The sequence below is a fragment of the Photinus pyralis genome, unplaced genomic scaffold, assembly GCF_008802855.1.
Source record: "Photinus pyralis isolate 1611_PpyrPB1 unplaced genomic scaffold, Ppyr1.3 Ppyr1.4_LG8, whole genome shotgun sequence".
Lineage (NCBI taxonomy): Eukaryota > Metazoa > Arthropoda > Insecta > Coleoptera > Lampyridae > Photinus > Photinus pyralis.
The window spans coordinates 152,284-168,226 of record NW_022170819.1 but is presented as its reverse complement, the minus strand read 5'-3'; the positions used below and the strand labels follow the sequence as shown (position 1 = coordinate 168,226).

At 35.2% G+C, this 15,943-nt stretch overlaps 4 protein-coding genes across 6 annotated transcripts; 3 read left to right on the top strand and 1 right to left on the bottom strand.

Moving 5' to 3' along the window:
• Positions 1-2,640: 2,640 nt before the first annotated feature.
• LOC116178082 (melanization protease 1-like) lies at positions 2,641-3,927 on the top strand. The gene is made up of 4 exons (XM_031497390.1): positions 2,641-2,880; positions 2,936-3,161; positions 3,206-3,402; positions 3,450-3,927. The coding sequence occupies exons 1-4, from the start codon at positions 2,835-2,837 to the stop codon at positions 3,842-3,844; spliced, it is 864 nt and encodes a 287-aa protein (XP_031353250.1). The 5' UTR covers positions 2,641-2,834; the 3' UTR covers positions 3,845-3,927.
• A 701-nt stretch (positions 3,928-4,628) lies between these two features.
• On the top strand, positions 4,629-6,804 carry LOC116178081 (phenoloxidase-activating factor 3-like). Its single transcript, XM_031497389.1, has 4 exons — positions 4,629-5,286; positions 5,342-5,567; positions 5,616-5,812; positions 5,860-6,804. The coding sequence occupies exons 1-4, from the start codon at positions 5,241-5,243 to the stop codon at positions 6,255-6,257; spliced, it is 867 nt and encodes a 288-aa protein (XP_031353249.1). The 5' UTR covers positions 4,629-5,240; the 3' UTR covers positions 6,258-6,804.
• Positions 6,805-7,082: 278 nt separating this feature from the next.
• Positions 7,083-9,847, top strand: LOC116178080 (phenoloxidase-activating factor 1-like). 3 transcript variants are annotated; one of them, XM_031497385.1, is made up of 6 exons: positions 7,083-8,018; positions 8,065-8,113; positions 8,725-8,790; positions 8,837-9,068; positions 9,114-9,310; positions 9,361-9,847. In XM_031497385.1, exons 2-6 carry the CDS (start codon positions 8,086-8,088, stop codon positions 9,756-9,758), a joined length of 921 nt encoding a protein of 306 aa, XP_031353245.1. In that variant the 5' UTR covers positions 7,083-8,018; positions 8,065-8,085; the 3' UTR covers positions 9,759-9,847. The 3 variants fall into 3 exon arrangements, with proteins under 3 accessions (XP_031353245.1, XP_031353248.1, XP_031353247.1); XM_031497388.1 differs by lacking the exon at positions 8,065-8,113 and having other exon boundaries at positions 8,729-8,790; positions 9,361-9,845; XM_031497387.1 differs by lacking the exon at positions 8,065-8,113 and having other exon boundaries at positions 9,361-9,845.
• A 3,895-nt stretch (positions 9,848-13,742) lies between these two features.
• LOC116179224 (phenoloxidase-activating factor 1-like) lies at positions 13,743-14,811 on the bottom strand. Its single transcript, XM_031498956.1, has 3 exons — positions 14,458-14,811; positions 14,252-14,406; positions 13,743-14,203 (listed from the first exon to the last, which is right to left on the bottom strand). The coding sequence occupies exons 1-3, from the start codon at positions 14,718-14,720 to the stop codon at positions 13,797-13,799; spliced, it is 825 nt and encodes a 274-aa protein (XP_031354816.1). The 5' UTR covers positions 14,721-14,811; the 3' UTR covers positions 13,743-13,796.
• Between the last annotated feature and the right edge of the window lie 1,132 nt (positions 14,812-15,943).

The following is a 15,943-nucleotide window of genomic DNA, read 5'->3' as shown; positions in this document are numbered from 1 at the left end:
TTGCGCACGCATTTGAGTGTTTAAAACGGAGATTGTGACTCGGGTATAATAGAAAAAATTTTTATTCTTGCAAACGACTTCATGGACTCATGAAATGAAGCAGGGTATAAGCTAAGAAAAGAGTAGTAGATCTTTATCTCATTCAATGTAACTAGGAAAAATTGTGCCATGGGTCTGCAAAAGTACCAAAAAACAAAGAAGATCGATTAGAATCTTTAATATTTATTCATGGAACCGCAGTTTACATATTTTAAGACAAACCAAATTTATCCGATATCGCAATTCCTTGGATGAATGCCTTGCTAAGCATTTTGATCAAATAAGGAATAACCAAAATCCTAATCAAACGTGTGTCGTATGTGGAGTTGGTAACAAAAAGAAAAAAAAAGGAAATGCTTGGAAAGCATGAAAAGAACCCAATAAGAATATTCATAACGCAACCATGGACTTCCCAAATGCATATGTTTCTTGAACATACTGCTAAAGTTAAACAATTTTCATCCAACCGGTTTTGCGAAGGTTGTAATATTGAATTCATAAGTGAGACAAGTGCCAATTATTTAGTTCAAGCACAGTTTCTATCTATCGCGTAGTAACATATTTATGTAGTATACTGTACCATTGATTATATAGTTCGTATATAATCAATGACTGTACTAACAAATAATGAAATTGTGATCTTAATCTTTAAACCTACACATGTCAATCGCTTCAAGTTTGTTTACCTCCATAGAAACTAAACATGTTTATGTACGACTGCTTGATAATGCGGTGATTACAGTCGCAATTAGTGGCCATAATTTGCAATATTATGGCCCAGTCCATAATGATAAAGTAAAATGGCCGCCTGTCAATGTGACAGTCGTCCTTAGGTGTCAATCCAAGGTAAATTCAAGTATTTTAGAAATACTTGACAAATGCTTGACATCTGTTTTCAATGATATATAGATTTTATCGTTTATTATTGAATTCTATGAAATTTTCATTTTTAAGGGTTGTTGCAGTCGTACATAAAGCTTTGTATATATCGCGTCCATAAATAGGCTCGTCAATAAAGACCCAGTTTATGTACTTGATATACAGGGATTTCAATGTAAAATTCATAACATGCGATTATTGGCTCCCCAAATTATAGCAAAAATGTATTAAGGTTTTTTGTAGAAAAAAATTTTTTACGCCAATCAACCGTATTAGTTTTCAATTTTTTTCATATAAAGACCGAAAATTGGAAAAATAAAACCCGCATCTTTGTCAATAATCTGCGATGCCATGGAATTTTCTAAAACAAAGCCAGTTATCAATTAGCAGCAGTTCGAAATGGATTTTATGATCGACTTGGTTACTGTCTTGCAGTTAATGGTGACTTATTCGAACATTTATTGTAAATTGTTATATTAGGAAACCGCTTTTAGTAATTTGGTCTTTCTTTATGTTATAGTTTTTGATAGAATTTGATTTGTTTTGTAGCAGACATTCCATGGCATGACGGATATTGGCATAGTTTTTGTATTATAAAATTTCATGGCATCACAGATTATTGAAAAAGATCGGGGTTTTATTTTTCCAATTTTCCGTCTTTATTATGCAAAAAATTGAAAACTATAACGGTTGATTGACGTAGAAAATTTGTTTCTACAAAAAACATTAATACATTTTTACTCTAAAATAATTTGGGGAGCAAATAATCGCATGTTATGAATTTTACATTGAAATCCCTATGATGCGTCACCACCTTGTATAAATAGCTATTCTTATCTTCAAACGTACTATAAGTGTACGAAGGTATTAGTATAGAAAAACACAGAAGTTTACATCTATTATTATACTGTACAAGAGTGCAAAAGCGAGGTCCCTCGAGCAAAATTGGCACACATTTATGTGATACCAACCAAATAAGGCAGAGGGTAAAGTTGAATGTCCCCTTCGCTTTTGGCCATTTTTCGTTCTGTATGAGAGTACAAAATTTGTAAATTTGTGTATTTCAGCGTGAATCTTCTTACCAAAATTACTCGCAGTTTATGAATGCACAATTGTGCATATCTTTCGGTAAAATAGTACGAAAGATATTTGTCACAAATCCTTTACTTTTGGTATTGCTTAGTGAAGTTGCTTTTTGTAAAAATTTTAATTGGTTGTAACCCTGATGGTTATAACAAGTAGCTCAAACTATAACACTTTTGCTAGACGGGGATTGTTAACTTCATGGGCATGGATTAAGGGTGTTTCTGCTCCTGCGTCACGACGCGGGAAAAATAGTAGACCTTAAGACTAAGAAAAAATGTGCCATGAGTTGCTCACAATTTGGTCATGAATAAGAATCAAAAATCAAAGGTATTCAATTAGAATTATTAATATTTAATCATCGCACTGCAGTTTTCATATTTATTGAATTCGTAATTCCTGACACATGAGTGCGTGCTAACAATTTTGATCGAATGAGGAACAACCAAAAATTTAATCAAAAGCGCGTCGTATGGGAAGTAAAGGGAATGCTTGGAACAGTTCGTATGAAAAGAACGCACTAAGAATTTTCCCGGCACAGCTATCGACTTCCCAAATATACTCCTGAAGCTACTGCGTAACTTAAAAATCTTCATTGAACCGGTTTTGCGAAGGTTGAAGGTTGCATGATAATGATTACATTCACATGTGTAACAAACAAGTGCCTGCTGCTATAGAGAAGACGTGCCAATTATTTTTCCCCCATTTAGTGCAAACATAGTTTCTGTCTATCGCGTGCTAACAGTGACAAATAATCAAATTGGAACCGTAACCTTGGTACAGAAATCAATCGCTTCAAGTTTCTTCACCTCATAATTGCACAGAAACTAAGCATGTCTCTGAAGTTGCTTTTCGCGTTCTTGACATTTGATGTAATTGGTAAGGTTTTGTTCTGAATTATTGCTATGCATTTGATGCTTCGTTTTTTATTTAGTACTGACAGTATCCGAAATCGATTTATTTCCATCACGAACCTACTGCGGGTTCCAACATTCTGACGATTATGTAAGGGACAACCCTGGAATTTCCCTAGACGAATTTCCATGGATTGCACAGTTGTTGTACGACGAGGATAAAATCATAAAATGTGTTGGATCTTTGATTAACCATCGTTATGTGCTGACAGCTGCACATTGCTTGAAGATGAATAATCTACAAATGTAAGTGTAAAAAATGGTCATTTAGCGAATTGGCTTGTTATTAGGACAGGAGTCCGATTGGGTGACTATGATGTAACGACAGATAAAGATTGCGTGAATGGCACACTATTTGGTGAAGAATGTAGTGATCCCGCTGTAGTATATGGTATTGAGGAACTGATCCCGCATCCAAGTTTTAGTAGGCGTACTGCTGAAAACGATATTGGACTAATCCGGCTGTCCAGAAATGTAGAATATTCTGGTACAGTGTATATTATACTCTCTTAGTTGTTGATAGGGAATTTTTAGAGTACATACGCCCGATATGTCTTCCGACAGTTAACTCCAAGTTGGAAGACGGAGTGCAACTGGCAGTATCGGGCTGGGGAATTACGGAATCTCGGGGCGAACCAACCAAGATAAAAAAGAAAATTTCAGCACATTTACTTCCCCTAGGCACGTGTCGTGCATATTTCACGAGCTCTAGACGATCTCTTACCACAGACCATTTGTGCGTGTCAGAAGGCATGAATATATTCACTTGTCAAGGTGATAGTGGAGGTCCCTTAATGCTACCTGTAAGAAATCAGTGGGAAGCGATTGGACTGGTTTCATTTGGGATTGGATGTGGAGACGATTTTCCTGTTGTATATACAAAAGTATCGAGCTATTTAGATTGGATTAAACAAAATGTTCATAAATAATATATATTTGTGGTAAAACGGTAAATTATTGTGTAGACATTTCAATAATTTTAGTTTAACATGAATATTTGTTAAACAGTTAATTGCCAGTTTCATTCACTGTTGTATAAAAACTGATAATGATGTTGAACATATTTTCGCTAATTGGTTGCTATTGCTCTCTGTTGATAATATAAAAGTTATCCAACCCAGCAACGAATTAATTTTCAGTGACAACACAATTTATATCAATTAATTCACTTTTCAGTTTTAAATTGCATTTTAAGGATTCTATTCCTTATCAATGAAAACATTTCCAAATACTCAATTGAGGGCTGGAGTTTCTATCAGGATCGTTTAGTTAAAATTGCAAGTGGGCCAATGTTTTAATTTTTATAAATATGTTCACATCCATAATCATCAATAACTCAAACTATCTACCCTGGTGTATGTTTCCTTCTCAATTACCAACATCCGCATAAAAAACGCTACCTATAGGTACTGCAAATAATAAAATCGGCAAAATTAAAAAAGAAAATTTCCGCACATTTACTACCTATGGACAGGTGTCGTGCACTTGTCGTGGGTTATGGAAAAATTATCACAGAAAATCATTTGTGCGTTTCAGAGGAAAAGGACGCTTTTACTTGCCTAGGTGATGGTGGAGGTCCTTTAATGCTATCCGTAAGGAATCAGTGGGAAGGTGTTGGAGTGGTTTCATATGGGGCAAGTTACTGTGGACCCGACTATCCTGTTGTCTATACAAAAGTATCCAGTTATCTAGATTGGATTAGACAGAATGTTCATTAATAATAGCATACACGTACCTACAGTAAAATAATTAACATAAAGTTCACATTTTGCTATACGTATATGATTATGCATTAGATTAATATCGTGTTTATTTTGATTGATGCGGGCATAGGCAACTCGTTTCATGCCCAGAACTTCATCATTATGTATAGTGCTTCGCATACGAGGACAATTTATTGAATCCATAGTAATGCAACATCATAAAATTCTGTATATTACTTTCTGTATCCTACTTATATTACATAAAAAATGAATAAACAAAACTGTTGGCATTTTTTGGTGCCGTACTAAAAATTAAAGAATCTTCAAAACCTAAGCCATACCATTTCCCAAATTTAGCATAAACAACTACAATTCGTAAATAATTTTCAATGAACCGGTTTGGTGAAGGTTGGCAAAACATTCTGATTGTATACTCAGAAGTGAAACAACTGCCTTTGCGGCAGAAGGTGCCACATTTTACTGCAATCTGTGGATTTTATGTATCGCGTTCAAAACAAACGCAGTAGTGACGATCAGAAAGTTGTGACACTATAACCTCTGGACCTGGTAAAGGAATTAATCGCTAAGTTTCTTATCCTCATAGCTATACTTTACATCAAAGATGTTTCTTACGGCTCTTTTCTTATATGTTATATTGAACATAATTGGTAAGGTTTTGACCTGAATTTTTACAACGTACTTGATTCTTCTTCTTTAATTTAGTGCCGACACTGTCCGAAACCGATTTATTAGCATCACGAACGTATTGTGGGCTTCAACATAGTGACGATTATGTAAAAGACAACCCCGGAATCTCCCTAGACGAATTTCCATGGATTACACAATTGTTGTATGACGAGGATAAGAGCGTAAAGTGTGTTGGATCTTTGATTAATCGTCGTTATGTGTTAACGGCTGCCCAATGCATGAACCCGAGAGATGGAGAAATGTGAGTATAAGAAATGGGCGTTTAGTGTACCTATTCGCTGGCTGTTAGAACAGGTATCCGATTAGGTGACTACGATATAACGTCCGATAAAGATTGCGTTAACGAAACACGATTTGGTGAAGAATGCAGTGATCCTGCCGAAGAATTTGGTATTGAAGAACTCATCCCGCATCCAGGATATAGGGCTCGTACGGCTGTAAACGACATAGGACTGATCCGCTTGTCTAAAAATGTGGATTATTCCGGTACAATGCAAACAATCGGTAATTAGATATTGACAGTTAATTTTTAGAGTATATACGTCCGATATGCCTTCCGGCGGCTACGAGTTTGTATTTGAAAGACGGAGTAGCGCTGGCGGTATCCGGCTGGGGATTCACACAATTTGGGGGAGAATCGGCAAAAATAAAAAAGAAAGTTTCGGCGCAGTTACTTCCTTTAGACACTTGTCGTGGAGTTTACAATAATACTAGACAACTTATTACCACAAACCATTTGTGCGTGTCGGAGGATAAGACCACTTTTACTTGCCAAGGTGATGCTGGAGGTCCTTTAATGCTATCCGTCAAAAATCAGTGGGAAGGTGTTGGAGTGGTTTCATTTGGGACATATTGTGGAGCCGAGTATCCTGCTGTCTATACAAAAGTATCCAGCTATCTAGATTGGATTAGACAGAATGTTCGTAAATAATAGTTTAAGGTTAAATGGCGTCTTTGTATCATAACAGTCGCGTAAACTGCTTATAAAGTTAATAGTAGGTAAAGAAAGTGTCAAAAACGCGCGGCAATTTATTCTTGATGTGATAGTTACACCAACCATTTTGATATATCGCAATTTCAACAAAATTGGCCTACCTACCCTCTTTTAATAATGATTTGTTTGCAATACCATGGTATCATATGTTTTTCAAATTTAGACCATAAAATCGATTTTGTCAATAGTAATATGCTTTCTTTATTTGCTAAGCATGCACCTATGTCCCCACATAAGGGTAAGCTTGGTGATCCCAAACCTTGGATTACGGAAAAAGGTTAAACGTATGATATCACTACGTAACTCTGATTTTAAACGCTTCAAACGAATCAACTCCAATTATTGAGCAAGAAGAATAATTATATTCCTCCAAATTTTGCAGATGCAGATGAAATTAATATGTATTTTTCTTCCGCGCAACGCAGTTGCATACCTGATTTGGAACTCTTGGATTACTACAGCAGTAATAAATTTAACCCAAATAGTTTTTTTTTTACTTTTTCCGAAGTTTTGGAGGAAGATTTGTAATCTAATGCTACTGGCGAGAACGGCATCGGTATAATTATTATGTTAAAACATTGTGGCCCTTTTCTAACTCCATAATATAACTCATATTATAAACTACTGCATAAAATCTCATTCCATACCTCTGTATGGAAGTGGTCTCTTGTCAAAACTCCTGCCTTAGGTTTATATTTGGCGTCAGAAGAAGGGGAGGAATTTCCCATTACATTAGAAAGGTAGGTTGGTTAAAAATGGAACATCGAAGGAAGCTGCATTGCTACTGCACTTTTTATAAAATAATTGTCAATAAATGCCCACAATTTCTCGTTAACAAAATTCGGTTCAGAACTGACACTCATAATATTACTCGTAATATACGAAGGATTTACTTATTAGAATCCCTAAGCATAATCTTCAATTATATAAAAGGTCCTTCTCATATTTAATAGCTTTTTATCTAAACAAACTAAAAATTAACTTTTCCTCTATGTTGCTAGCACAGTTCAAAACCTTCATTAAAAATAAGCTTTATTCTGGTGAAGTATAAAACCTATAATTAATGTACATTTGTACCATCTTACTCAATTTGAATCATTGACTGATTTCTCTCCTTTTCAAAATTTAATGGATGTAGGTAGATTTCCACGACTGAAGTATACCTCTCTATGGCGTATTGGGGCTGAGTGGTAGACCAGACGGTTAATATTTTTGACCAATCTGAATCTTAACCCCTTGGGGGAAACTGGAAGGACTAAGAAATTGTAATGATCATGCTCAGGTTCCTGATGATTTATTCCATGTTAAACCCAATAAACGATTTATTATTATTATTATATTATTTTTCCCTAAATTGTCTCTTTAATATAAAATTTTAATGTTCATATAAATTTTTTTAAATTAATATCAATGTATCAGTGACGATCACAGGAGTCTGGTAAAATGAAAAAGTAGTCAGGTAAAGTGTTACTACCACTATCATGACATCTAAAATTTCCTGACAAAATAAAGTAGGCATAAAAATGAAGATTTCGTGACGATTCGGGAAAAACAAATTAACGTCGATTACAAATCGTGTAACGAGACGGTTGAGAACCCGTCCTTTCAAGGACACATTTGAAATACTATCTTTTGGAGAAAAGTTTCTTATAGTCAGTTATCGACACCACATCGGTGAAATTTACTGTCGTCTTTCTTGTAAGTACTTTTTATCAAATAAAACAGAAACTAAAATTAAGATTAGCTCTTTGTCCGTGCGAAGTTAATGAACTTTGATGTCCTGGTTTACATTGGTAAGTTGTTTTTGTAACGAACAATTCCTGAACAATAACACATTACTTACTAAATACAAATACAGTAACTGTGTGCGCTCAAGAACTTAATTTTTGAAAATGCAGGAGCACATTTTTTCGTTGGGGAATTTTAAACACGTCGCGCTTTGGAAATAACGTCAATCGGTCTGTTTTACAACGAATGAAATCGTTGCTTACATTACCCATTTGTTTATTTGGTTTAATTATGAGTAAACCATCTTCATTTTTTGAAAGTTTGCACGAAACTAATCTAATGCGAAGAATTAACCGAATAATTAGCATCGTCTTGCTATTTTCGGTTTTTAGATTTGTCACAGGTCATTTGCTAATATTCGATGTGGTCATATTTTAATGTATTTTTAATTCAATAATATTATCATTACGAGCTGCGTAAATTCCTTTTATTGAAATTAGATAATTACTGGTTAATTAGTACTGCGTGGATTAGTACACAACCCCTGGTCATGATTATCGTGAGACTGTTCGCTTTTCTCATTGATACAAATTTATTTGTGCTTCTCAATTAGGTAATTTCTGTGTACCAACTCGATGACTGTACTTTTTTCGGGTCATTTATTGCCATTTTTCAGAAAGAATTATCATTGCAATCATGACGTCAAAGCTTGTCTTTCTATATACTCTCCTGGGACTTGCTGGTAATATTTTTCCCGTAGTTACTCATTTGTAGCGTAATACTTTTAGCACACGCACTGCCGGAAAACAATTTGTTGGAAACACGACGATACTGCGGCTTCCAACATTCCGACGACTACACAAGGAATGATGACAGTACTAGTTTAGACGAATTTCCTTGGATTGGTCAGTTACTGTATAACAAAGACAACACCTTGAAATGTGTCGGTTCTTTAATTAATCGTCGCTATGTATTAACCTCTGCACACTGCTTGCTGCCACCAACGCTACAATTTAACATGTAAGGTACAATTAAGTGCAACAGTGAGCTTATTTGCAACTTCAGTACAGGTGTTAGATTCGGTGATTACGATGTAACTACCAACCAAGACTGCGTTAACTACACAAATTTTGGTGAAGAATGCAGTGATCCGACTCAACAATTTGGCATTGAAGAGTTAATTCCCCATCCAGAATATAACTCCAGGACCTTTCAGAAAGATATTGGACTAATTCGCCTTTCCAGAGCTGTTACGTATACAGGTACGAAAAAAGTCATTTCTTCAAATTCACTTCCTGCACGTAATTTTCAGACTATATACGCCCGATATGCTTGCCAAAATCGAAAGGCTCGGAACCGCAGAGCGGAACACAGTTCGTGTCATCCGGTTGGGGAGATGAACGTCATTCAATAAAACACACCACAATCAAAAAGAGAATTTTGACAAAGCTAATTTCATTGGAAGAATGTCATAGATCACTAGGCAATTCTGCAAGTTTTATTACTCATGACCACTTATGCGTGATTGACGAACGGGGAAGCTTTACAGGCGCCACTGACAGTGGTGCTCCGTTAATGCGATCCGTAAAAAATCAATGGGAGCAAGTCGGTGTACATTCGTTTCGTAAACTTGGTGGATCCGACTCTCCAGTTATCTATGGAAAAGTAACTAGTTATTTAGATTGGATTACAGAAAATGTGCGTGCTTAAGATAAACATCAACTCATACCATGAATTAATTTGCATTACTCCGTCACCTACCATAATTCCATTTCAAGAATCGTTCCCATCTACAGGGTGTTTTTTTGGGAGCTTTAGTTAAAAGTTTCTGGGAAAGTAAAATAGGTAGGTTTTTGAAAATTTGTACTTAGGAGTTACTCTGAAGGCCGAATCGCTGTAAAATATTTTCAAAATGGCCGCACTTCCGGAAACACCGGAAGTAGATAGTAACTTCGTTATTTTAAATGGCAACCCCTATTTTTTATTGCATTTTTCGATTCTATGTGAAATTTCAGTTCTTTTGATACCCATATGTCGATATCTGCCATTTATGGTTTTTAAGTTATTTTGACTTTAAGAAAAAAATGGCGGATGCAGATGGTACCTTGATAATTGATTACTTGAAAACGGTTGTAGTCATGGCAACCTATTTTTATCAGTGCATAGAGAATGAATAGGGCTTTCTTTTAGTGCACTTAAAAAAAAGTTAAGTTGCGTACGACCGCCCCTATGAATATCCAAATTTATGAAACTTCAAAGACTAAAAACTCATTTTTTTTAATGGAATGACCATGTTCTTACTATTCCATGAGATAGAGAATCGAAATTGGCATATTTTGACTATACATGTTCCTATAGCTATCTTTAACAGTTTCTGACTTATTCCCATTTTATTGAATTGACACTATTTTTTTTCGGATTTTCTTTTTAGTAGTCGGCCATGATTCTATAACAATTGAATTTTAAACAAATCTAGTGACACTAATCCATCACCCACTGTTATTATAGGTTAACATAAGTTTTTCAAAAATCGAAAAATGACTCGCAGTGGTTTCACCTATTTTGGAATTTAATTGTTATTTATGGTGAAATGGGCAGAATCGCGGCGCGTGCTTTCCGTACATTCACTCAAAAACTGGAACGAAATTGTATGAATTTTGGAAATTTTGTACCCCTAATGCACTACAAACGGTTGAAGCACAAGTGATACAAAGCTCTACAAGAGAATATTTAAGAAAATGAATTGAATTGCAAATGCAAGATTAACAAAATAAATTCAATGCAAAATATAAAAAACTTCGTTGAAACATTTTTGGTATGGAATTGTTGCTAGAACAGATATCGCATTACCTCTCTTAATTTCCAGACTTGTTTAAGAAATTCAGTTGAACGACTCTGTTTAGATTTTTCAAAAATTTTCCGTCCTATATCCTTAATAAATGAGTTATTTATTAATTAATTATTTAGACTAGAACTAGAATCAATGGTATTAAAGAATCCATTCCTTGATTTGTTTAAAATTCGATTGTTATAAAATCATGGCCAACTACTAAAAAGAAAATGCGAAAAAAATGGCATCAATTCCGAGATCAATTCAATGGAATGGGAATAAATCAGAAACTGTTAAAGATAGCTATAGGAACATGTATAGTCAAAATATGCCAATTTCGATTCTCTATCTCATGCAATATTAAGAACATGGTCATTCCATTTAAAAAAACTGAGTTTATAGACTTTGAAGTTTCTTAAATTTGGATCTCCATAGGTGCGGTTGTATGCAACTTAACTTTGTTTTAAGTGCACTAAAAGAAAGCCCTATTCATTCTCTATTCACTGATAAAAATAGGTTGCCATGACTACAACCGTTTTCAAGTAATCAATTATCAAGGTACCATCTGCATCCGCCATTTTTTTTCTTAAAGTCACAATAACTTAAAAACCATAAATGGCAGATATCGACATATGGGTATCAAAAGAACTGAAATTTCACATAGAATCCAAAAATGCAATAAAAAATAGGGGTTGCCATTTAAAATAACGTAGTTACTATCTACTTCCGGTGTTTCCGGAAGTGCGGCCATTTTGAAAATATTTTACATCGATTCGGCCTTCAGAGTAACTCCTAAGTACAAATTTTCAAAAACCTACCTATTTTACTTTCCCAGAAACTTTTAACTAAAGCTCCCAAAAAAACACCCTGTATAGTTACTAGACACTTGCCTTAATATATTGATCCTGAGTGTTGTTGCAGTAAAATAACTGAAAATTCCAGGTTCTGGTTAGTTTCATTTTAGTGATTGCTTGCGCTTGTTATTTGGGGAGTTCTACCAAATATCTTAATTTTAAAAACGTGCTTCTGTAATAAATCATCTTATTTAAAAGCTTTGATTGGTCCATATTCAAATATTGAAAGAATAGTTTATATACATAAAATTAACTTTCTACATTAATACTATTACTCCTATTGGTTTAATTAATCCCTATATTGAGAGGTTCCACCCTGTATATACAACCTACGACGATGCACACATTTTTAAGATCTAGCAATCTTGCTATTTTTTTCTTAGAAGAAGAAAATGTTATTCTTTAATGTGGGAAAAAATTTAGTGGGGATAAATCTGACGAACTGGGAGGGTTGTTGTAGGTACTGAAGAGTGACGTTTGCTGTATGGGCTGCTGTACCATTTTACTGGAAATATCCATGTTTCAGTTCGTCATCATGAAGTTGATTCAGGAACGTATCCAGTATTCCAGTACGGTACCTTTCTGCAGTAACGTAAGCAACGTTATATGTTGGGGTAGGGAACTTGCTTACATGTAATAGCTATTTACATAAGAGTTAGGAAAATGGCCCATCACTCGCGAGGAAATATTAAGGTGATTACAGTCGCAATTAGTGGCCATAATTTGCAATATTATGGCCTAGTCCATAATGATAAAGTAAAACGGCCACCTGTCAATGTGACAGTCGTACTTAGGTGTCAATCCAAGGTAAATTCAAGTATTTTAGAAATACTTGACAAACGCTTGACATCTGTTGTCAATGATATATAGATTTTATCGTTTATTGAATTCCATGAAATTTTCATTTTTGAGGGTTGTTGCAGTCGTACATAAAGCTTTGTATATGTATATCGCATCCATACATAGGCTTTATGGGGACTCGCCTTGTTTATTTGTACCTCGCTCGCAAGCTCGCTCGGCTGAATAAACGGGCCGTCCATAAAGACCCAGTTTATGTACTTGATATACAGGGTGGTGACTTGCGTAACGCATCATAGGGATTTCAATGTAAAATTCATAACATGCGATTATTGGCTCCCCAAATTATTTTAGAGCAAAATGTATTAAGGTTTTTTGTAGAAAAAAATTTTTTACGTCAATCAACAGTGTTAGTTTTCAATTTTGTGCATATAAAGACGGAAAATTGGAAAAATAAAACCCGCATCTTTTTCAATAATCTGGGATGCCATGGAATTTTCTAAAACAAAAAGATATCCCGCTATCAATTAGCAGCAGTTCGAAATTGCTTTTCTGATCGACTTGGGTTACTGTACTGCAGTTAATGGTGACTTATTCGAACATTTATTGTAAATTGTTATATGAGGAACCGTTTTTAGTAATTTGGTCTTTCTTTATGTCGAATTCGCTGTTCTAAATATATGTAATACTTTTTGATAGAATTTGATTTGCTTTATAGCAGACATTCCATGGCATGACGGATATTGGCGTAGTTTTTGTATTATAAAATTCCATGGCATCACAGATTATTGAAAGATGGGGGTTTTATTTTTCCAATTGTCCGTCTTTATTATGCAATAAATTAAAAACTAATACAGTTGATTGAGGTAAAAAATTTTCTCCTACAAAAAATCTTAATACATTTTTGCTCTAAAATAATTTGGGGAGCCAATAATCGCATGTTATGAATTTTACATTGAAATCCCTATGATGCGTTACGCAAGTCACCACCCTGTATAAATAGCTATTATATTTCACTAGAGCCAACCAGCAATACCACGTTTAATTGGTTTTTAATTTTGTTTCTTTTTCACACCTGAACTTAAAATATCCTCTTCCATTTAAGTTAAAAATGGTCGAAAACCCTCTCATTTGCAAAATTCTCAGCAGGACCTCCGGGCTAAGAAATCAACTAAAATATTGCCAGATTCTGAATACAATTTTATTGCTGTTCGTGTACAATACAAAAAGTTCCTGCAAAAGTGCTTAGAAGATTGTAAAACTGTTTCATTTTTTTTTATTCAGACCTGAATTTTGTTTAATCCAATCTAAATACTTTGCAACGTTTGTGTAAACAGTGGGATACTCCGACCCACACCACAGGCCAAACGAAAGCACCCCAATCTGTTCCCATCGGTTATCTCTCCGGTACATCAGAGGAGCGCCACTATCTCCAAGGCACGCGTGAGTATCACCCTCCGTTGCGCATAAATGATTTGAGGTGACCGGTTTGGTCGAGTTTGTGTATAGCTTTTTACATATCTCGTTAGAGACTAGCGTTGATAATATTTTCTTTTTAACTTCCGTTTGGACCTCGCCATAACCTAGGACTCCCCAGCCGGAACTAGCGACTTGTGCTCCATCTGCCAGTGGTGCGTTTTTCGATAACGGTAGATATATGGGACTTATGTGCCCTGAAACAGTTAGCTACTTATATAGACTTGATGGCAATGCCAACTTACTTGAGTATTGTGCTGGTTTGGAAAGGCGTATTAGACCGATGTCATTAGCAGCGGAGAACCTAATGAATTTAGGATGCGGAATTACTCTTTCGGCACTAAACTCTTGAACAGTTCCATATCGCGCGTGGTTTGTATGCCCAAGACGAACTCCCGTTCTGTGGTTGTAAAGTTCACATATTTTAGTAAATTAAAAACCAAATACTCACAGTTTCGTACCTCTAGTTTTCAAGCAGTGCGCCACCGTAAGTATGTAACGTGAATTTATCAAAGACCCGGTACATTTGATTGATTTATCCTCATCGTATAACAATTGAGCAGTCCATGGAAATTCTTCAAATGATCCCCGGCCATCACATGCTTTGTCGTCGGTGTGCTGACTTCTAGCTGGTAAATTTTCCAGTAAACCCAATAGCAGAAGTATCGCTACCACCCACTGCATGGCTCTTGTAACTGAACAGAAAAAACACATTAAATAATTTATAGATCTGACACAATAGTGGTAATAATAAATTGGTGGTACAGCTTGATTGCACAAATGCAATGCAATATTCACTATTCAAGCACCTGCTCAGACAATTGTCTTTACTTTCTAAGGAAGTACTTTGTATTTATTTATTGAAAAAGAGATCGATGAATTGCTCATAACAACAAATCTATGGTTATACCTATATGGGAGGGAATTTCCATAAATGAAACTTAACCTCTCTCGCATGAACGGTTTTACCTATAATTGTGCCATAAATGAGTAAGAAAGAACCAACGTAGGTTGTTATACCATTACAATTAACGTGCCAATAGGATCATTATATTGCGTTTACGTGAACGTATTGGTAGGTAATCACACATAATTGCTCAATATGTAAATGCTCGTCTAGAAACAACAACGAAAAACTTTCTACTGTTAACCTTGTTACGTAAATTGATATTATTTATTTACGACAGTAACAAAATTGCCAAAATCAAATTGCAGAGGGATGCCTCTGGACTTTGATCGGGCCCCCAAAGGGGACAGTAGGTTTAGAACTTGGATACACAGCACCTACAGTCAAACATTGCTCTTTTTTATTTCTCTGTGCCTATGGTGATTGGTAGAACATATCGAAAGCGCAACCACATGTCAAATTAAACGTCTTGATCTATTATTATCCCATTGGCTAAATGATATTACAACTCATGTTTAACTTTTTTTACCATTATGTCACACTTCCAAAATTAGGTAACTGAAGTACTCTTTTATGTAATTTTAGGAGTCAAAGAGTTTTAAATCTCTCACTTGAGGAGGTCTGAATGGACCCTAGACCCAAGCCTCATGCATCATGGTGCCATAAAAATAACGATTTTCAACGAGTTACTCCACTAACATGAGAAATAATTGCATTCACATAATAGATTATCTATCACATAATTTTAATTCCAACATGCAAGTGGCCTTTATAATGTGAAATTTATTTTAAGGGTGTACAAAGAGACAAAGCTATACGTTTTTTGGTGTTTCTCAGAGACTTTTGAAACAGACTAGACGTTAATTTGCGACTTGGCTTATCTGTTAGAGCTTTAAGTACGGGCCCTTTCTTGAGTTTTTTAGGATCATCCTAAATCTAAGTAGATTTTTTACCGAGCTTTCAGATACGTTTAGATGCAGCATTCTTAGAGTCTTCTTCCTCGCTACTGCTTTGTATGTTCTTGGCAGCT